Genomic DNA, 22923 nt, shown 5'->3' on the forward strand with positions numbered 1-22923 from the left:
GTTTAACTGTTACAACTAACGAAAACGGTTCCTTCCAAATTATAAGAGAGGCCAAAACAGTTCGTGTAGGAAAGGGTTGTGGCTCTTTTTTAATCAGAGAATGATTGAAATAATTATATTTCCGTTTTTACCGTATTACTGTATTTATTTTATTTTTATTCATCATTATTACATCCTGGTTTGATTGCACCAGTTGGTGGCAGTAATTCACTTTTATTTGAGTTGACCAACCGCCATTGTACCCCGAACGAAGAGAAGCCACGGAAGAATCCATAGATCACGTACATATGGAGCTAGATGACATAAGTCGATGGCGTTAGTAACCGGCGGCCATGATAAAGCTTTTCTCCACTAAAATACGCTTTTATTCGGCGAAATCTTGACAAATTTTCAAACGGTTTCGTTTATAACTAAACCATATGAACGTTAAAAATCAAGCAGTTTGAAACAAACAGTTTATGACTATTTCCAAATTCCAAGTACCGATACTTGCTCTATTATTTAGATGTTATTAACCGAATGACACTGACACAAAATGGCCGACCAGTGATAACGGCCTTCCCCATTGGCTCACAGCGCTCACTACGCATCTAGTAGTCTGTAAACACAAAATATACAGTATGCGATATCTGGAAGAAGGAACTCAAGCGCTCCCGCCACCCCGTTACCGGTGTCTTGATAGCCACGGTAGCCAAACTACAGAAGAAGTCGTTCCCGCGTTTAATATCTTGAACCGAAAGAGCACGCTGTTTCGTTACTGGCACATTTAAGGCGAACAATTCGAACATGTCCAAAAGGAAAAGAAGCCCCTTGACTTCCGCTGCCAAAAGACACGCACTTGTCGAACACGACGAAAGTGAAAATGATGACGAGGGCGGGAGTGAGCTTCTTGTGCAGGTAAATAAACAACCCAAAACTAATACCTAAAAGTACAAGAGTCTGCACTCTAAGGAAACGTTTGTAGCAGTCGGCCCATGAAGTATACTTCAGCATCAAAAGTATAGAGGAAGTCGGACATCCGGGCATTTAATGGCGTCACTAGCCACAACAAAGCGTTGTCATATTGACAATGGGGCAAAAGACGAGTCACAAGCAGTTGCTCTGTCGTGCATTGTAATACAAACGCGTTTAACTTTCATTTTATTTGCGGTCTTTTTCCGTCGGAATGACTAAAAGTTGCTGTGTTGCGGGTTGTCACACAAGGAAGAGTTCAGAGCCGCATTTGAAGTTCTTCATTCTTCCACGTGCGAAGAAAAGGAGAAACAAATGGCTGAGAGCAATTCATCGAGGAACAGTAAAAGAAGACGGTTCCGTGGACTATTTTCGCCAGTGGGAACCTAAATCCAAGCACATTTACGTTTGCAGCCGACATTTTATTACCGTTGGGCAAACTTTTAATTTTTGCCCCAATTAGCTGCTAGAATTCAATAGACTAGGCAGTGGTTATTATTACCGGAACCGGCAACTCGCAAAGCGTTATTTTTCTTTTGCCGTGAACTGCTCTGATTAGTCAAGCGGTATATTATTGGCCTGGTGGGAATTGGTTATTTTGCCGTGACGTGCTCACGGCGAAATAACGCTTGGAGGCGAATTACCGGTTTCAGCAGAAATAATCACTTCGTATATACTACCAATTTTCTCAGTTCCACACAGTACATATTCCACGTAAATGATAAAGGTCAACTTACTGAGTGACTTTATGAGGTAGTTGTAGATGTTTCCGAACTCCACTGCAGGCCATTCCTTTGTTTATCCAGCTATCAGCTGCAACTTTGTATCGGCAGCTTTGTAAGCCAATAAACGCTAGTTTCAAATTGCACCGCCTTCTCGCGTCTGTCGGCAGTGACTCGTGATAACAGTAAGTCACGTTTAAGACGTTTTTAGGAAAAAAGACGCAAAACACACCTGAAATATATGAATTTCTGACTTTTGTCTATGGAATGTTTAGCTGTCTTGCGTCTTTCTTTCATAAAAATGTCTTAAACGTGGCTGACTATTATCATGAGTCACTGCCGACAGACGCGAGGAGGCGATACAATTTAAAATTGCCGTGTATTGGTTTGCAAGTCTGCCCATACAAAGTCGCAGCTGATAGCTGGATGAACAATCCAAAGGAATGGCCTGCAGTGGAGTTCGGAAACATCTACAACTACCTCATAAAGTCACCCAGTAAGTTGACTTTTATCAATTACGTGGAATATGTACTGTGTGGAACTAAGAAAACTGGTCGTATATACAGAGTGATTATTTCAGCGGTAACCGGTAATTCGCCTCCAAGCGTTATTTAGCCGTGAACACGTCACGGCAAAATAACCAATTCCCACCAGGCCAATAATATACCGATTGACTAATCAGAGCAGTTCATGGCAAAAGAAAAATAACGCTTTGCGAGTTGCCGGTTACGGTAATAATAACCACTGCCTAGTCTATTGGAATAGGGTAAAAAAAAAAAAAAATTTATGTTTACTCACCAGTAATAAAATGTCGGCTGCAAACGATAATGTGCTTGGATTTAGGTTCCCACTGGCGAGAATAGTCCACGGAACCGTCTTCTTTTACTGTTCCTCGATTTATTGCTTTCAGCCATTTGTTTCTCCTTTTCTTCTCACGAGGAAGAATGAAGAACTTCAAATGCGGCTCCGAACTCTTCCTTGTGTGACAGCCCGCAACACAGCAACTTTTAGTCATTCCGACGGAAAAAAGACCGCAAATAAGACGAAAGTTCAACGCATTTGTATTACAATGCACGACAGAGCAACTGCTTGTGAATCATCTTTTGCCCCGTTTTCAATATGGCGACGCTTTGTTGTGGCCGGTGACGTCATTAATGCCCGGATGTCTGACTGCCTCTATAGTTTGAATTAACTTGCCTATTAAATGTTAAATCTGCAATCCACTCCAAATTTGAGAGTTCAGGGATGTTTTTGCCTTTAATTTCACAAAACTCTTGAATCTCTGCGTTAAGCTCCAATTTTGACTGTCTTGAATGTTGCCTTTATATTTCAAAGAAAAAAAAATGTTGACAAAATGTTCCTTTTTTCAGGACACCATAACCTTCCTGTCCAAACTGTTATTTTCTTCACTGACCAATTACAATCAACAATTTGGACCCCCCCCCCCCCCAAAAAAAGGTTTTTTTTTGGGGGGGGGGGTCAAAATTTGTAATAATGATGTCCTATTGACAACCAAACACGCTCAACGAACCGTTTTGAAGGTTGATAATATTTATTCAACTTGTCAGAATAAACATTCAACAGAAAAAAATAAGACTGATTATAGGCCTGTCGCGATAACAAATTTTAGTGTGCGATAATTATTCTCATAAATTATTGCTATATGCGATATTATTGCGCCCCCCCCCCAATTTTTTAAACCAATTTACAATAAGACAGTGCGAATACATTATATATTAATAGATGAAGTACACCCATTTAAACGTGATATTTACTCTTATATTCAAATATACTTTTTGAGCGCCTTGAAAGGTGGAAAAGCGCTATATAAGTATAACACCATTTACCATTTAAGAAATCACAACTAAAAACAATAGACCATACCTCTTAAGTAAAAAACAACAATATTGATACCGCACAGAAACACAGAATAAATAAAATGTGTTTAAAAAAAAAAAAAAAAAATTGCACTTAACAACTTCAGCATTTAGAAAAATGAAAACGTTTCCCGTCATAGCTTCTGCAATGGTGTTCCATAGGGATGCAATGATACAGTTAAGTCATGGTTCGGTACGAATTTTGAATACGAGGGACACGATTTTCGATCCGATTCAATACATTTAATGCTCTGTAAAAAAATATATAATAATTGTATTTTTTTTTTTTTTTTTTTTTTTTGCTAACGAGCAAAAATTAAATTGCCATCATATAAACATGCATTTTAGTGCATAATATTTATGTGCTTACTTCTTACTGATATGAAAAAAAAATTGTATAAAAGTGCTGAGAACAATCTTTACTGTTTGTAAAGTGAGGCAGGGCACACCGTTGATTGCTACAGCTCTCTTAGTAGCTAGGTTTACTACATGAGCAAGACATCCTATTTATGGTCCAAATCCATTTGTGTCACGTACTGAATTAACAATATTTGCAACATTATCTATAGTCACTGGTATGGATTGATTTGGCCTTCTTAACCTCATGTGACAAATGACAGTTTAGAATTCATCGATGTAGTATATGGACTACATGTCCCATAATCACTCTGGGCTCACGTAGCCAATGGCATGGGAAGTAGCACATCTAGTTTGCCATTTCATGATATCTAGTGTGTGCGCGCAACCGCGCATTAAAAAAGTTAGCAAGCGCCGCTGAAGTCACGTCTGCTCATTACTACACAACACCAGCATATGAGGGCTTTCATATACAGGACGAGTTTGAAGCACAGCGCTCTTACCGGTAATTTCATTCAGCTGTTCGTTGTCAAAGTGAGGTTATTCGTAGCAGCCAAGTCGGTAACAATGTTTTGGCGGACTTAATTGTAAATATCCAGCGTTGTGCCGAAAAATAGCCGCCCCGCGTGAAATGTCGCTCCTGACGGGAGCGCCCACACGTCAACAACACCGGCGCGCCATAGATGGTCCACAGTCACTCCGGAGCACTGGCGCGGCCGGTATACGTTGAACAATAGGATATAATGGGAACAATTGGCTCCGGCGCTAGTTTTTGGCGGACCTGGAACGAAGATGCATTTTGCGCAGTTGGTAACGAACTTTTAACAGCACGTCTGCCGCACGCGCACACACACGTGCACGCGAGGCGATAAATCGCAGCGGAAAAGTTACCGCCTTCATTTTTATATATCGCGCGATAAATGGAATTATTGCATATTGCGACAGGCTTAACTGATTAGTTTTATACAGTGATCCCTTGCTACTTCGTGCTTCAAACTTCGTGCCCAAGTAAAATAAAGAATACAGATGAGCTGTCCCGAGCTGATCGCGTAGTCTCACTCTCCCTTCCTCCCTCCCTCCCTCTCCCTGCCATTTGCTCACAGGCAGTGCACGTGCACTAGAGTTGCTTATTAAAGTTAACGATGATTGACAGATGTTTGGGTTTGATGTTGCCAGAGGCACGAACTTCAGAGCGCCGCATGCATCAATCATCATTTAAACAGTTGCTGTGGCAACTCATTGTGTGTAAGTGAACAGCTTGAGCGGGTTTGAGTGGACTCGCTCAATGAAGCATTTACTAAAGCCAAGCATTTTTCTACCTCTTTATTCTTGTTTAAAAATAATTCGGTGGGCCAGTAGCATGTTTAAAACTTATCATAATTAATACATTTGAAGTGCTTAAAAAACATCTTTTAAAATATACATAAAAAAACATTTGTTTAAATTATACTTTGGGGGAAGAATGAAAAAACAAGTCTTAAATGGATCTCTTTCCAATGCTAAATCTGAATAAATACATTGAACACACACACAATTTTTTTATTTTTACACAGAGATCTTAAAAAAAAAATAAAATACGGGAGGGTGCGCTACTTCATGGTTTCTCACTTAACGTGGCGGGTTCTGGTCCCCATTGACCGCTAAAAACGAGGGATCACTGTATTTGATAATCAAATCGAAACGGCATGTATGGTCATAGGTGTTTTTGGCCTTTATACATACTATGGTCAAAACAGGTTATATACAGTAGACCAACAGTGTTAAATAATGAAAAAAAAATACGTTAAGGAATTGCTTCCCAACATATGCTTTGCAAATGTTGATACATAGCTTAAGCTTTATTATTGTACAAGTGTTATCTAAAAATTTATAATTGAGAGCACAGCTGTCTACATCAGGTCTGGCATCTGTAATTGTATTGATTACTATTGTCGTCAATGGCAGCCAGTGAGTTAAATGTTCGTCTTTTGTGTCAAAAGAGAATCTCTTAGAAAGTTTACCTCATTTGTCTAGTTGCCAAATGCTGATGAGGTCGCAAGCAATAGTGGCATCGTGGAGAGCATCACACTGAAAAACTTCATGTCCCACTCCTACCTCGGGCCCATCCACTTTGGATCCAACGTCAACTTTGTTATTGGCCGCAATGGAAGTGAGTGTACAGTTGTCAACGGGACGGGAAAGCGTTGCGTCACTCGTTGATTCGTCAAAGTGTGCTTCTTTTTCGATATTTAATTCATGTCCGAGTTTTTTTTTTTATCTTGCGCAGGTGGAAAGAGCGCTATCTTGACGGCGCTCATCGTCTCATTAGGCGGAAACGCACAAGCTACGAGCAGAGGAACATCTCTGAAGAGCTTCGTCAAGAGAGGGGAAAGGTAAAGATTGAACAGTGACACAAAACATACAAAATATGGTTCCCTTTATCGAATAATCGATGCTCAAATTAAAAGATAACTATTTTGATTGTCGATTAATCCTTTAGAGTTGGCGGCCAAAGAATTGTCCGAACCCTCTTTATTTTTTCATCGAAGTAACAAAAAAAGTTAAAAATTAAAATTAAATCCAAATAAAGGATAATCCACTATTCTTCATATTTTCTTTTACATTTTTGTGTTTATAATTAAAAATAAAAACAGTAAATATTTTTTTTATATTGTTTTATTTATATATTGAAAAATTCATTTTCAAATTAAAATAACAGGTAATAAACAGTAAATATTTCATTTTTCAAATTTATATTGTTCTGTATTTTTAAAAAAGAATGATAAATATTCTGATTTCTGTAGTCCTCAAAGCAAGTAGAATATAATATTTGTAATATTTTGCAAACATCTGTTTTTTTTCTTTGGAAAACAATAATACAGTTAATATTCAGTCCAACTTGTCTTAGCACATAGGTTTTTGTTTCAATGCACGTTTACAACTAAAAATTTAATCCCAGAGTAACAGAAAGGGAAATAACACATGCTTTATATCTGAGCCGTTTAATTGCAACTAATCAGAAAAATAATTGGTGAGTGATGGACCATGAAAATTAGGGATGTCCCGATCACATATTTTTGCACCCGAGTGACCTGATTTTGAAAATCTGCCGATGCAGAGTCCTGATCCGATACCCCAAAAAGTATCTCCCGCCCCCATTTTTTTAAACATGTTACCATCCCACCGAGTTAGTTTTAACAAGAATAACGTAAAATTTAAATTAAAAACCCGAACCTTTTCACATGATTCCGATCCTCTGGAAAAATGGTGCGAGTGGCCCGATTTCTGACCACGTGATGGGATTGGGACATCTCTAATGAAAATAATTGTTTGTGTCAGCCCTAATAAACAAACAACGGGTTTTTTTCACTGTGCTGTTGCAGCTCAGCCGATGTGTCCATCACCCTGAACAACAAAGGGATGAACACCTACAAACCTGAGCTGTATGGTTCCTCCATCATCATAGATATGAGGCTCACCCACGATGGCGTGAGAACTTACAAGCTGAAGAGTGAAGGCGGTAAACTTCACACAAATTCAACACCAAGTTCACACCGATTCAACACCAAGTTCACCTATCTCATTAGTTACCGTTGACTGTGATAGACGTCCAGTCCATTTGAACTGGAGGGCTGACAACGAATGAACAATCGTTCACCCTCCCAGTTCAAATGGATTCAACGTTAACAAGGGTAGCTCAGTTATATTCACAGCAGAAAAAATGAAAAAGACGATAATTGGACGTTTATCATTGTCAATTGTGCTGAAAGATTTCATTTCTCCTTTATAGGTCAAATAATCTCGACGAAAAAGGAGGAGCTTGAAAGTATTCTCAACAGTTTTAATATTCAGGTCAGAGCTGTACTAAGAAACTGGTTAATATTTAGATTTGTGTTTATTTTTATATTTATCACAATGTTTTTTTTTTCCCCACAAGGTCAACAATCCTTTGTCAGTTCTCAACCAAGAGATGAGCAAGTCCTTCCTGCACGGCAAAGGAGAGGGGGAAAAATACAGGGTTTGTATGCTGGCTGCTTGTGTTTTGTGCTTGAAAGATGCATTTTTATCATGTCTGTCGCTCTTTTTGCTCAGTTTTTCATGAAGGCCACACAACTGGACCAGATAAAAGATGACTTAATTCAGATCAAAGTCTCCAGGAAGAGTACTGAAGAGAAACTGGCAAAACTCAGTGAGGTAAGACTCGTAGTCGAGGGTGGTGAATGATGATATTTTATTTCTATTGCTCGCCATGCCAGCCCGTCCACTTCAAATGTATTGGATGTGTAGCTCTTTCATTGGCAACAAATGAGTTCTAAAATACACGACCATGGCAGGTTTAAAGATTTATTTACAGATGGGGATGTACAGTATAAATGAGGAATGTCCCCAATCCGATCACGTGATCAGAAATCGGGCCAATCGGGCCTTTTTTTTTTTTACATTTGATGCTTCAGGTTAATACATGTAGCGAATCATTGTAGATCATTCTGGGAGCCTTTACCATCGTTAACGTCACGAAACAGCGATCCTGAATGGTTACTTTTGGTGGAAATATCACTGATACCGTTGTTGCTGCTATGCTCGTTGTGGATAGTCTTCAGTTGCGTTGGGGAATTTACGTCACACTTCCGGGTTTGGGAAGGGACTATTAAAGGACAAAACCAGTTACGCGTTAAAAATGACATGGTTATTTTATTTTCATAAAATTACACCGAAATCCGAAAAGCTCTTCCCAAACCCGTGTGACATAACTTCCCCACTGTAGTGTATCATACGGACAAATTCTAAATCTGAATAAATACACTGAACACACAACTTTGCGGTTTTTTACTTATGGCGGCGGGTTCTGGTCCCCGTTAACCGCAAAAAATGAGGGATCACTGTACTGTAAACAGTACAGTAATGTAACATGTTTGGAACGTTTGTTTAAAAAAAAAAAAAAAAAACGGTGGGGGGGGTCTCAGCATGTTTCAACAGGCCAAATTTAAGACTTAAAAAAAAAACATTAAATACGTTTTAAGAGCCATTTCACATCAATATTGGCAAAATAATGTAAAAAAAACACTTGAAGGAATGAAGGAAAATGAGTAAGCAGCACAGGTAGTTGCGCTTTGTAGTTAGGTTTTGCTGTCCTCAAAAATCGAAACATTTAAAAGAGAGACTGATGTTTATTCATGTTCTAAATAAAAGTAACGTCAATCGATTTTTAAAACCTCTCGAAATCATATTTAAGACATTTTGTGAGATTTTAGGGAAATTTGAGACATTTTAAGGCCTCATATTCAAATTATTGGATGTAAGAAAAGGTGGGGTTAACTGGTAAAAATAACGGTCGTATGATTATAACAAAAACACGTCATATCACGAAGGTCTGGTAGGCGGCCAGTCAGCGCTTTACCAATTAAATGTCACATTGTACCTTTTGAAGGACAGCTTCGCCCTTGAGAGTGGTTGCCTCCTCTCCCTCGCTTCAGGATTCAGATAGCTGTGTAACTTGACTTATGAATTTTAGATAACACTTTTACAATCATAAAGCTTAAGCAATATATCAACATCTGAGAAACAAATGTTGGGAAGAAATTCCTTGACATTTAGTTAATTAGAAAAAGTAAAATGTGTTTTCTTTAAAACGCATTTTTGAAAACGGTTTGCGTTTCCAAACAACGCTTTGCGCAGTTTCTGACAGACCAATTATGCAGCCATACAAGTTTTCATATATACAGTTGTGTTCGAAATTATTTAACCCCCACAGTGGATAAGTTTTTCTGCAAGTTTGACATTCATTTTTCATCTTGTTGATGAACACATCAAATAATCACATGTCAAATAAACAAATACAACTGAAATAACAAAAACATTTTGGGGAATATTCCAATAATGGCCTTTCTATGATTACCTCATTGACAAAACTAAATAACCCCCAAGTCCACCACTCTTAAGAACAAAGGTTTCCATCAGGTGTTGACAAACAGCTGATGAAAACATCTGTAGATGTGAACGGAATCCTTATGAGCAGCAATTAAGCAGATTTAAAAGGACTGTGACGCATGGCTCTTCTTGGCAGTTAATGACATTTACAACATGGTGAAGTCCAAGCAATGGTCAAAAAAGTTCAGAGAGGAGGTCATTTCACTTCATAAGCAAGGATATGGATATAAAAAGATAGCAAAGGACTAAAAACTTCACACACAATTCAGACACAATTGGGATGATACTCCGCAAGTTTAAAGCTAAAGGCACAGTGGGAACGCCTACCTGGGTGTGGTAGAAAGAGGTTACTGCCTGCAACTGCTGTGCGATACCTGAAGCGAAAGGTGTAGAAAAATCTGACTGCTGAGGAACTACGGCAGAACATGTCATAGGAAGGTACTTGGGTTTCATCCTAGACCAGGGTTCACTAAAGCCGGACCTCGGTGCCACTTTTCCTGTCGTGTTTTCCATGTCTCCCTCCTCGAACACACCTGAATCAAAATAATCAGGATCATTATCAGGCTTCTGGAGAGGTTGCTGATGGCAATCATTTTAATCAGGTGTGTTAGGGGAGAGAGACGTGGAAAACACAACAGGAAAAGTAGCACCGAGGTCCGGATTTAGTGAACCCTGTCCTAGACAATAAAACGCACACTGCGAAATGATGGCTTCCATGCAGGAACTCCCAGGCCCCCCCCGTACTGACTCCCAAAGCACAAGAAGTATTCCAAAAACCATGTGGACACACCACAAAGATTTTTGAATACTGTTCTCTAGAGTGATTAGCCCAAATTGGAACTTTTTGGGCCAATGGATCAACAGTACGTGTGGAGGAGAAAGAATGATGCCTATATAGAAAAGAACACCCCATCTACTGTGAAGCACAGTGGGGGGGTCAGTCACGCTTTGGGGTTATTTTGCTTCTTCAGGTACAGGGAATCTTCAGCGTGTGCAAGGTATTATGAATTCACTTCAATACCAGGAGATCTTGGATGCAAATGTCACACAGTCATTGACAAAGCTGAAGCTTGGGTGAGGTTGGACCTTCCAGCAGGACAATGATTCTAAGCATACTTCAACATCTACCACATCTTGTTTGCAAAAGAAGTGCTGGAAGATTCTGGAGTGGCCATCGCAATCACCAGACTTAAATCCCATTGAAAATATCTGGTGGTACTTGAAGAACGCAGTAGCAGCACGCAAGCCCAAAAATGTTAATGAAGTGGAGGCCTTTGCCCATGGGGAATGGACAAAAATACCTGTGAATCACTGCAAGAAACTTGTGTCAAGTTATTCAAATGTTATTGTTGCAAAGGATGTTGTACTAAGTACTAAAGTTATACATACCTAAGGGTTGAATAAATTTGTCAATGAAGTCATCACAGAAAGGCTATAAATTGGAATATGCCTGAAAATATTTTTATTTAAGTTGTACTTGTGTATATGATACTTCATTATTGAGTGTGATTATAAACAAGATAAAAAAATAAATGTCAAACTTGCAAAAACACTTATCTACTGTGGTGATTGAATAATTTAGAACACAACTGTAAAGTGAATACATATATAGTGTACATATAACACACAAACAGCTTGGACTGTTGGAGGAAAAAATGCTCTTGCATTGGCACTATGTTCTGTAACTAGTCATCTCAAAATTGGTCTGGTATATTTTCTGTATTTTTTTTTTTTGTTTCGTTGTCATATTTCGTCAAATCGGATGAAATGCATTCTTTTAGCATTAACAATATTTGTGGCTGCGTATATTTGTTTGAAACGCGTAGTATTGTTCCATTAATCAAGATTGATTGATTATAAAGTTTTCTTTTTTTATAATCAATTTCCACCCCTAATTAGGCATGTGCCGGTATGAGATTTTGACGGTATGATAACCTTAAGGAAAAATACCGCAGTTTCACGGTATTGGAAATATAGCTCTAAAATGTATTATTTTGTGATGTATGAGTTTAAAAAATTGCATTGAACAGGATTTTTTTTTTTTTTTTTTCACAACATATTTGCAAATTAGAAGATGTTTACAATGGCGGATGACTTTACAAAAGTAGGCTAAACTAGTTCGCTGTCTTGGCATGCTAGCCACACTGTCTGCCACGAAACCAGCTTGAGTGAACTCTCGTAGCTGGTGGGAAACGTTCATGACAGCGTTTACTTACCTTACATTTTGTGTAAAGTGATGGATGATGGTCACGTAAATGTGAAATCATGTTGGAAATGTTGCCTGCACATCGGCTGACCTTCCTCGTCTAAGCCACGGCCGTCTGTTTCTTTTCCATAGCCGAAGTACTCCCATACCAGCAGCTTTTGTTTATTTTTGCGGGGGTTGGGGAAAACTCAGGTGTAGTGTAACTGACAGACACAGGACAGAGCAACAACTGGAAGGGGATGGGTGAGCCCTGCCGCTCCAAGGCACAGATTCCTAGCTAGATTTTTGGGACCTCAAAAATAGCTAATACTGTAATTACTGTAAATGGTAAATGGTGTTATATTTGTATAGCGATGATGGAAAATTTTTTGGAGTACACGATATCCATTTTTTGAAACAGATACCGATATCGATAACTTCCTGCTCCTCAAGGCCGATACCGATACGTTGACCGATAAAATATATATATATATATATATATATATATATATATATATATATTTTTTTTTTTCAATGTATATTCACCTGAGTTTTTGAACACCTGTAGGTCAAAAATACTAGTGGTTGATTCAGCATAGATTTGCCTTTGACCGAACCAGAAGTTTCATGATGACATGAACATTATTATAATGAACAAAACAAAGACAGTAACAAAACTTTGCATACTGGAAAATCAGGAGTGGAAACAACCGGACACATCACAGTCTGACACGTGCCAAAAATATTTTTAATAGGGCCGATAATATATAATGTTATCGGCTTTATTGGGATGACGTCCTAATTCCTATTATCGGTCCGATAATTATCGTGCACATCTAAAAATTTTTGTGGATTTGAAACCACCACGTTTTTATACCACGGTAAACCTTGAAACCGGTAACTGGCACAGGCCTACCCCCTAATATTTTTTTTTAAAAGTTTCATTTAAAAAAAAAAAAAAAAAAAAAATCAAACTACAGTCATATTTTTCATACATCAGAGGCCCCTGATTATAATGCACATTTGGGCACTGCATTTGTTAATTGTTCTTTTAACATTGTAATTATAGTTTCATTTATTATTAGTTTTAAGGTTTTATCTATCGGTTTTATCAAGGATGAATGTGTTCGAACACTTTGCTAGAGCAGCATGATACTTATGTTTCAACAAAAGTTTAAAGTTCATTAACCCATTAGTTGTCATTGACTGTGATAAACTTCAAATCTATTTGAAATGTGAAAGCTGGCTGAGCAGTCGTTCACTTGTTGCCACCCTCACAGTTTAAATGGGTTGGATGCTTACTATTTGCAAACTCATTTAATTTCACAGCGGAAGGATCAAAAGAGCCACATCATTGTATGTCTATCACCGTCAATTGCACTGAAAGAGTTCACCATAACCAGGATACTTATATATGGTTCACTGTCAATTCTGGGGGAAAATAAAGCTTTTTAAGTCCTTAATAAAGTCCGAAAAATATGTTGCAGCAAAAAATAAGAAACGACAACAAACACATTTACCACATTATTACAAGAAAAACTTATATCAATTTTAAGAATAAAGTTCAAATTTTACATTAAAAAAATTCTAATTGCGCAGTCATAATTTCAAAAAAAAAAAAAAAAGACAAAGATGTAAGATTATTGGGTAAAACAACTAATTAACAAATAGGAATGAAGTTTTAATATTACAAAGAAGCTAAAGACAGAATGCTATAAGAAATAAAAAAATAAATATTTGTAAATAACTTTATTTTTTTTAAGTAGTACGTAATCTAATTAATTGCTTTTTCCATCTTTGCAGCGCCGTTACCGTTACCGATGATGTAAAGGGGCAAGTTACTACAATTTGGTTGAATGAAGCGCAAGTTGTCGACATTGGGTTTGTCACACATTAGCTGCCTCCTGCCTGGAAATAGCAGAGAGGGAAGGGGGTAGTGACGCCGTTGCAAACACGATGATGATTGGCTATTGGCTGGGTGGGTGCATCATTCCCTGCTTAACTGCACGCTCTGGCAAACACAACAAGACAGCGATAATGGCGACGCGCCGGGAAATTTCAAAGATGGCGTTCTCAAACTGGAAGTACCGGCACTACTTCTCGCTCATTGAACTTAAATGCAAGAATGAGTCCTTTTACCCGAGCTTACGTTTTTGTGTATTGGTTTTTATACTTTAATTATTTTCAATATTTAATATTGTTACTTTACTGAAAATTTTAGGCTAGTGTTCTGCTTATTGTGCAGTAGTACTAACATACGGTTTCAGAATGTTATAGAATGAATAATGTAATAGCGTCTAGAACATGAAAAGTATGTCCGTTACTTTGCTGAGTAACAAATTACTCATACAATGAGGTAAGATTTACAATGTCGCTGACACCTCTTCCAGTCCAAATGGATTGCACTTTTATCATCATCAATGGTACTGAAACAAGTCATTACCAGCCAGTTGAAATGGAGGATTGACCTGTGTTTAAATGTGCACCACAGTACCAGAAAGAGGTGAAGCGTAATTACCAGGAGCAAGAAGCCCGCTACAAAAACCTGTCGTCTATTAACGAGCTGGAAACAGAGCTGGAGGATTTACGGAAACAGATGGCCTGGGCTGTGGTCAGTACATTTTTTGACCCCTCCACAAGTCTGCAAAGAGATCCATTTTGGATGATGGTCGTGACTTTTTGGCAGATTGGTGAGATGGAGAAGGAGCTGGAGCCCATCAAAACAAAGCTGCAGACTGATAAACGAACCACAGAGAAATACGATGAAAAAGTGAACGAATGGCAGGTAACGAAGCTAAAGCCTCTGTGGTTAGGTCTACGTGAATAGCATGCTTTCTTTTGCAGGACAAGGTGAAGGAGGCTGAGAACAAGTACAAGCAGCTCCAAGAACAGCAGGATGGCTTCAAGCGGCAGGTCCAGGAACTGCTGCCCGAATGTAGCAAGCTCAAGGATGAGGCGCAGAAACACAATGCCGTCTTCAAGTCCAGCGAGGTTCGTCGTTGGTATTGACGCCATTGTCATTTTGCTTTCGTAATTGTCTTTTTGTCGCAGATTGCGGTCCACCGATGCCAGGTTAGCCTGAAAGATCTGGCGAAAGACAAGGTGCAGTTGTCTTCTAGGATACATGATCTCCAGTCGAGGTAAGCGGTGAAACAAAGCCTGTTTTTTCACGGTGTCCCTCACATTGGCCCGCTTCCAGTATCAACCAGGCGACCGGGGCAGCGAGGAGGGCCAAGGCCGAAAACATCCAACGTATCCAACTCCAACTGGAAAATCTCAACCATTGCATATCCACTTTGACTCAGCAAATTGGCCAGTATCAGAACGCCTGCAGGCGTGTCAAGGAGGAGCACGGAAAGATAAAGTATGAGGGGAATATCGCGAGAATACGAAGAACGTATTTTGAAGACTGTAGTTGATGTTTCTGCAGGCAAGAGCATGCCATACAACAGAGGTCGCTGCATGCCAGTGAACAGAACTTACGGACAATGGAAGCAAGTCGATCCAATCGTCTGCGGCGCTTCGGGGAGTACATGCCGGGGCTCCTCTACGCCATCCAAGAGGCTCACAAATGTGGTCAGTTCAAACAAAAGCCACGAGGACCCCTGGGTAAGATGATATTCAATCCTTTGAGTCTATAATTATGTGATTAGAACAACTTGTCTTTTTGCTGCAGGCTACCTGATCAAGCTAAAGGACCCAGAGCAGGCTCTTGCCATCGAGGTGTGTTTGAAAAGTCTGCTGTTCGCCTTCACGTGCGACAACTACGATGATGAAAAAGCACTGAAAGGGATCATGGCAAAGGTCATGCAGTCGGGCCGCAGGCCACCCATTATCACCTCCAAGTTCCTCCCAAGGGTCCATGACACAAAAAGAAGGTCTGGTCGGGTCCTGCCAGAAGTAAACGCGTTCAGCTCAAGGGTTGAGCTTGATTTGGTTTTGTCACTTCCAGGGCTGTGAACCACCCCAGCTATCCGTCAGTTTTTCAAAGTCTAGAAATTGAGGACCCGGTTGTGGCCAATTGCCTGATCGATCAAAGGGGCATCGAGAACATTTTGCTCATCAAGGTAACCTTTGTTTCTGTGTGGAACACAGCTTGATTTGGTTCTTATGGATTTTTACTCGAGAGCTTTACACAGGCCAAAAATGGTTGCTCCTGCTCAAATGTCTGCATTATTAGGACCATTTTATAGCCATTTTATCATTTACAAAAAGTTACAGTATCATCCGCATGCATAATGACTTTGCAGCCTCACCGTTCAGATGGTAGATCGTTTTGACTTAACAGGACTGGACTTGAGATTGAACTTTTGTCGGCACATTGCTGACAACACTTCAATAGGTAGGAAATGGGAATTGATCCCGGTGGTGAAAGTCATGCTTATGTGTCCCTGCATAGAATCGCGCCGAGGCTCATCGTGTGATGATATCCGAAAAACCGCCCCCCAACTGCAACCTGGCATTCTCTGTCGAAGGCGACATGATCTTCACCAACCGCTCCTACTCCTCCGACCAAACACGAGCCAAGTTCCTCACGGGGGATGTTGAGAAGGAGATCATGTGAGACTCCACGCATCTGGCCCAGCATTGCACAGGGACTAATCTTATTGCCTGGTTGTCCTGTTTTTAAGACACATTACAAGAGAGCTAGAGAACCAAAGAGCTAAGGCGTTGGACTTGCAACAGCAAATGAAGAAGATGGAGGAGGACATCAAACAAAACGAGGGGCTGGAAAAGGGCGCCCATGCTGAAATGAAGATTGCCAATGTATTCTCCATGTTGCTCGCAAATGTTCTTTCAGGTTTGTCCCATTTGAAATAGCTCAAATGTTTGAATTTACTGCAGGACAAAGTCAAAAGGTATCAACTGGAGCTGTCCGACCTCCAAAATATGGAGGAGCCTCAGTTGGAGGACCTCAAGCAACTGGTTGGTTTCAAAGACTGCTGTTCACTATTGGGAGCAGTGTCCTCCTCTTTCAGCTTTGACTGTAAACTCTGCAGGAGGATGAACTTCAGGAGATGACTGAAAAGATTTCGACCAAAAAGAACGAATGGGAAGATGAGCGAGCCAGCATGTCAGTATTCAAGGTCAACTACAAGCGGGCAGAGCAGGAATACCAGCAGCACAAGGAGAACATCGACAGTATCAACGAGGAGGCGGAAGGTGTCAAGGTAAGTCCGTGCCACGACATAGTTGACTATCAATGTCTACGCTCCCTGGCTCGTGACCCCATGCGGTGGTGCAGGAGGAACTGATCAAGGTGGAACAGGAGGTGAACAAGTGCATGCATCACAAAAAGCACTATGAAGACAAGCGCAGCGGTCACCTCCAAAACATCCGGGAGCTGGAAGAAACACTGCAGAGCAAGGAGCAAGAAGTTCAGGTCTGGGCGGCCGCTACAGAGGAAACCGTGAAGTACGTTTAAGGGAGCGCTCACGTCGTTCTGTTTATGCGCAGGTGAGCATCACCAAAGCCCAACAGGTCTGTCCTGAGCGCCTCCAAGTTACACAGACGGCCCGGAGCCTGGATGGGGCGATGAACTCTGTCAAGGTGAAAATCGCTACGAGGAAGCAGGTAGAAGGGGACCCGGAGCAGATACTCAGGTGCTTAAGAGTGACTGGTGTGGGCACACAATGGAATCGACTCACAATTCAACCGCTTCTGACCCTTTTTACAGAGAGTTGCAAGACACTCTGGCCAAGTATAAGGACTTGGCAGAGCAGATTAGAAGCTTCATTCTGTTCTTAAAAAAACTGGACATGGCCATTAAACGAAGAGTTGCATTTCATGCAGAACTCCGCGGGTAAGCGTGGCCAAGCATTCCGTTTAACATCTCCTTGAACCCTGCCTCATTTCAACTGTCCTTGCCCTCCAGTTTTCTTTCGGCGCATTGTAAGTATATCTTCAACAACATGCTTTCGGAGAGAGGCTTCACAGGGAACATCAACTTCAACCACGACAAAGAGACCCTCTCCATATCTGTGAGAACACCACTCTCCAAACTGCATTTTTGGCGCCTTACCTTCTCGTTTCGGCAGGTGCAACCGGGAAGCATGAGTGAAGGCGACACCGTCAACATGCGCTCACTATCAGGGGGTGAGCGTTCCTTTTCCACCGTCTGCTTCGTTCTGTCACTCTGGGAAATCACTGACGCACCCTTCCGCTGTTTGGACGAGTTTGACGTCTATATGGTGAGCGGAATTATCCTTTGACGCCAAGTGAATTGTTTTCTGACGCAAGGTGTGTCCTTTCAGGACATGGTGAACCGGAGGGCCTCCATGGACATGATGCTGAAAGCGGCAGAGGCCAAGCGCAACGTGCAGTTTATCTTCCTTACGCCGCTCAGCATGAGGTAACCTATTCTTTCTTGTAATTGAATTTTCACCCAATAAGTATTCTCATAATATTCAGACATTTTACTATCAATTTAATTTTTATAAATATCTCCCAAACCTTTTGTCTTTCTGTAGTTCTTTTCCAAATGCAGATCTCATCAAAATATTCCGTCTTAAAGATCCGCAAAGAGGCGAAGAAAATGCAGATGAAGCTCAATCCTAATGCCTGTTATAATGTGTTAGGGATTTGTAAGTTGAGTGCCTGCCATTGACGCCGATAGATGTCCAATCCCTTTGAACTGGGAGGGTTGGCGGCGAATGAACAGTCATTCACTGTCAGCCCTCCCAGTTCACACGGATTGGAAGTCCAACACTGACAAACTCATTTAAGTTCACAACACAAGAATAAAAGGAGCCATTTGATCGGATTTCTATCGTTGTCAGTGGCATTGAAAGACTTCAAAGGAGTTTGAAAAAAAAAAAAGTATGTTCTTTGTTCTGCACAACTGTTTGCACTTTCACTTTATGGACACGTTCTAATGTCTGTATTGTTTACTCATTTGGCTGCCATTGGCAATATCTGTCCTATCCATTTAACTCGGGGGATTGGCAGTGATCATTCTAGAGGACTTCCAAAAAATCAATTATTACATGTGACGATTCGATTACGATCCATAAAGGGTCAAAAACGATGATTTTCCCTCATAACTTTATGACAGCCCCTCGTAGCGGAACAAAATTCAAGACACGTCTGCCGCCCGGACACCTTAAACGCACGCACGCACGTTATAATGGATGCTGCCTGTAACTGAGTGAGAGATTTAGTCTTTTTCAAAAGACTGGAAAATAAATTTGTGTATGAGACAGGCAGGCAAGCGCTTCTGTGCGCACGTTATTTTTTGGAGCGAGAGGGGATATAGTTTGTTGCTCCTCATCTTTCAGATGTCCAGCTGTAGCAGGGTCCCACCAGAATTGATAAATCTGAATTCAAAACTTTTAAGACCTTTTTAATGCCATTTCAACTGAAAATTAATACTTTTCTTGCACCCACTATTTAGATCATATTGAATCATATTAAATAAAGCACTGAACATCAAATTTAACCTCAATTACTAAGTGTGTTTGACAAAAGAATACACATATATTGAAGATACAATTAAAACTCATTTAAAGTAACAAAGTCTGTCAGAATATTTTTAAACACACACACGCACACAATAATTATGGACAAAAAGAGGAGGAGGACAGGACTCAGACCAGCCATCTTCTGTAACAGGCTAGCCGCGAGTGCACCTGCCAAGACCCCAGTGAACATGGCTACAGTAGTTTCAAGTCATGTCAATTGAAACATGTCCTGAGTGTGTTGCTAAGACCCGTGTGTGTCTACAAGAAGTGAGTACATTAACCCTCTTGTACTGTTTAGCCTTTATTGTTGTTTTTGAGGTGTTAGCTAATTAGCTTAGCGCTAACTATTAACGTGTATTTCATATGCAGAACGTGTAAAACCATGATTAAGTACAGCGGTAACACTACAAACATGCGAAATAGTACAGAAATCTGTGAAATTAAAGTATATTAGTTAAAAGGCTTTTTCTAAAGACACTGTTTCCAGAAAATGTGGAATTCATTCCACCTGTGTAAATTTTATTGTATTGTTGAGTGAAATAAGTACTTCCTTTAAAATGGTTAATGTTTTTGCACTTTCTTGTAAAAACACATAAAAAAGCAGCTTAAGGGCAGTTTTTGTTGTATGGGCATGTTTCCATCTTTCCTGTTGAATCATTAGGATATTTTAAATAAATAATGGACAAAAAAATTTTTGGCCACTATATTAGTGATGTATGATGCATCGATAATCGTGATAACCGTGATCATCATTCAAGAATCGAATCGTAGCCCCCTGAATCGTAATCGAATCGTGGGGTGTCTAAGATGGCACACCCCTAGATCGTTCTATGAAACATTACAATATGCTGCCAGCCTTCCTATTCCAAATGGGTATAAATGTTCAAATATTTTTCATCCCACTTTACCTGTTACTAGGCAGACCCTATGACTGCCTCAAATTTCCAATAATAAAAAACAATGTTCTAGCACTAACTACATCTACTTTTTGTTGTAGGGCGAGTAAATGGGTCTGAATTGTAATTGTAACCCATACATACATTTTTTTGATGCGTAGTAATTATGCTAGCCTGTTACTAGACAGACTTTTTAGAGCCCTGAAAGCCACTGGTTAAAGTCCTTTATACACCTCGCCCATGAGCGGTCATTTTTGTTTATGTAACCCTTTGGTACCTGAATGAACATTTAAGAAATGTACATCAAAAAGCTTTTGGGGAATATGGGCGCGAAAGAAAATAAAATTGGGAAATTCTGGGAAAAAAATATATATAGGAAAATAATTTTTAAAAATTGACATTTAAGACTTTTTTTTTTTTTTTTTAATCTTTCAGCTAATCCATGCGTTCATTCATTTCCCATGCCGCTTACTTTTAACTTTTTTTCTTCATTTATAATATTTTCTCATTTTTATCTGTATGTTAAATGTCTTTTTTTAAATTAAGTTTTTTTATGTATTCCTCCAATTCTTTATATTTGCTGAATGTCAATTCAGTCATCAAGGGGTTTTCTCCATCGTATATAAGAGGGCACAATTCAAATGGATTGGACGTCTATCGCCGTCATTAGCTTGCAATGATTTTAAAGTCTTTTCTTAATTTAACACAGTATTCTGCCGCCCCCTAGTGTGCAATAGAAACAAGCTTTAGCGTGAAGTAGAATGTTGTATGTTGAAGCGGTATGCAATGTTTAGAGATGTCCCGATCCGATATTTGGATCGGATCGGACGCAGATATGGGCAAAAAAATGCGTATGGGATCGGCCGACACGGAAAAATTCCGATCCAGACTTTCGATCCAATTTTTTTTTTTTTTTTTTTTTTTAAAGGTCCGGTCCAGGTTTTCCAGTGCACACATTTCCCTAAAGTCCGGTCCGCATTTTACGGCACACCTTCAACACACTACATTACCGTCTCCCGATTTACCGGGAGACTTTATCAGTAAAAATATCAGCTGTGTGGGATCATTTCACCTTAAAGGACGACAAAGACAAAGAGGCAGAGCGCAACACATGCCAAAATAAAGTCAAGCGTGTTGGTAGAGCTGTAAGAAGTTTTTATTCAACCAACCTAATCAAGCATTTAGCGAAATACCACCACAAACAATATAAGGAGTTTGTTAAGAAAACCGAAGACAAAAAGAAAGGTCCTACGCAACTAACACTGGCAGAAACTTTTGCTATGCAAGTATGCATGACAAACTGGCACTCGACAGTCCCAAACCCCAGGGATTAACAAGAATCGAAGAATTCATTCTGGTTGATGAGCCATTATCTCTAGTGAGTAAAGACGCACCATCCATGCCCAGCCGTTATTACATCCATGAGCGATTCGGCCGTGGAAGATTCGAGAACGGTTCACAAACATCCAAATTCCGATTATTGAAATATGTTGAGTAAAGCGGAACTAATACACAGCGCGGTCTTCGGGACGCAATGAGAAACGGACCGCATTGCATCCTGAGAGTAAACGTCATGCTTGTCGTAGACCCGGGTAATGCCACTGCTCAACTCACGGCTTTAGCTCAACTCATGCCGCTGGATAAAAAACACAAGAATACCTGACTGCTGCTGACAGCCGCTACAAACTACGTCAACATCGTTTAACTGTAGATAATAGATATCATATGTATATAGAACTAGATGCAAAATGACAGTCTCAACGGCGTTAACAACATTGAAGTATAGAAAACTACATGTGTAAGTAAACGGCCACCATCTTAAAGCAGGAGACTTCCCTAGTAGGCTGTTGTGAACCTTCCAAGCGTACCTAATTAACTTTTTATCTAAAATACTCCTAAATTGGCAAAATCTTGACTTGGCTCTATCTTCAAAACAGTTTTAAAACGTTCACATGTTAAAAGTAGACAGAAGGGAAATTATGGAATAACGAGAGCTATTTTAACAACGTTAACGGTTGATTCGCAAAATTAAATGAATGTAGTTTAAAGCTGCTGATACAGAATGGGGACTTGAGTATTTTATTTGCTGTTTTAAAATGTTTACTTCATACTGAAATAGTCGTTTATTTAAACCTGAGAGGCTTTTTATACAATTATTGTAACTAATGCACGAAACATTAAAAGTATCTAATAGCTTGGGGGGGGGTGGGTTGTGGGATTTTCCACTGATGTTTGTTTTGCTTTTTTAAGACAGTTTACAATAGTATTTGCACGTTTGACTGACTGACTATGCCATTTCTGTTTGTTATTTATAATGTTTTGTGTTTGTCACTGAATAAACAGGTCAGTTTCTTGTTACCAACCCTTGTGTGTTATTCAGACTCACCTAATTAAGCTGGCTAGTTGTTATCAAGATTACTAAAACTCTTTTCAACATGAGTCTGACAACTAAGTAAGGAGGCTAAATAACTTTAAACTTTAACACATGCTCAGATAGGCCGGTATCGGCCAGTATGGGTATCGGATCGGAAATGCAAAACAATATCTGTATCGGATCGGAAGTGCAAA

The 22923-nt window shown here is 39.8% G+C and overlaps 1 protein-coding gene across 1 annotated transcript; it reads left to right on the forward strand.

The window, feature by feature from the left end:
- The first annotated feature begins 637 nt into the window (after positions 1-637).
- si:dkey-119f1.1 (Structural maintenance of chromosomes protein 6-like) lies at positions 638-22554 on the forward strand. Its single transcript, XM_057817613.1, has 26 exons — positions 638-897; positions 5921-6056; positions 6174-6279; positions 7270-7406; positions 7677-7738; positions 7824-7904; positions 7979-8080; positions 14491-14610; positions 14686-14784; positions 14844-14990; positions 15051-15139; positions 15199-15363; positions 15430-15608; positions 15676-15877; positions 15952-16066; positions 16399-16559; positions 16631-16766; positions 16845-16925; positions 17000-17170; positions 17245-17382; positions 17457-17602; positions 17677-17802; positions 17875-17980; positions 18038-18190; positions 18254-18351; positions 18470-22554. The coding sequence occupies exons 1-26, from the start codon at positions 787-789 to the stop codon at positions 18555-18557; spliced, it is 3255 nt and encodes a 1084-aa protein (XP_057673596.1). The 5' UTR covers positions 638-786; the 3' UTR covers positions 18558-22554.
- The last annotated feature ends 369 nt before the right edge of the window (positions 22555-22923 follow it).

Source organism: Corythoichthys intestinalis, chromosome 16 (genome assembly GCF_030265065.1).
Source record: "Corythoichthys intestinalis isolate RoL2023-P3 chromosome 16, ASM3026506v1, whole genome shotgun sequence".
Classification (NCBI taxonomy): domain Eukaryota; kingdom Metazoa; phylum Chordata; class Actinopteri; order Syngnathiformes; family Syngnathidae; genus Corythoichthys; species Corythoichthys intestinalis.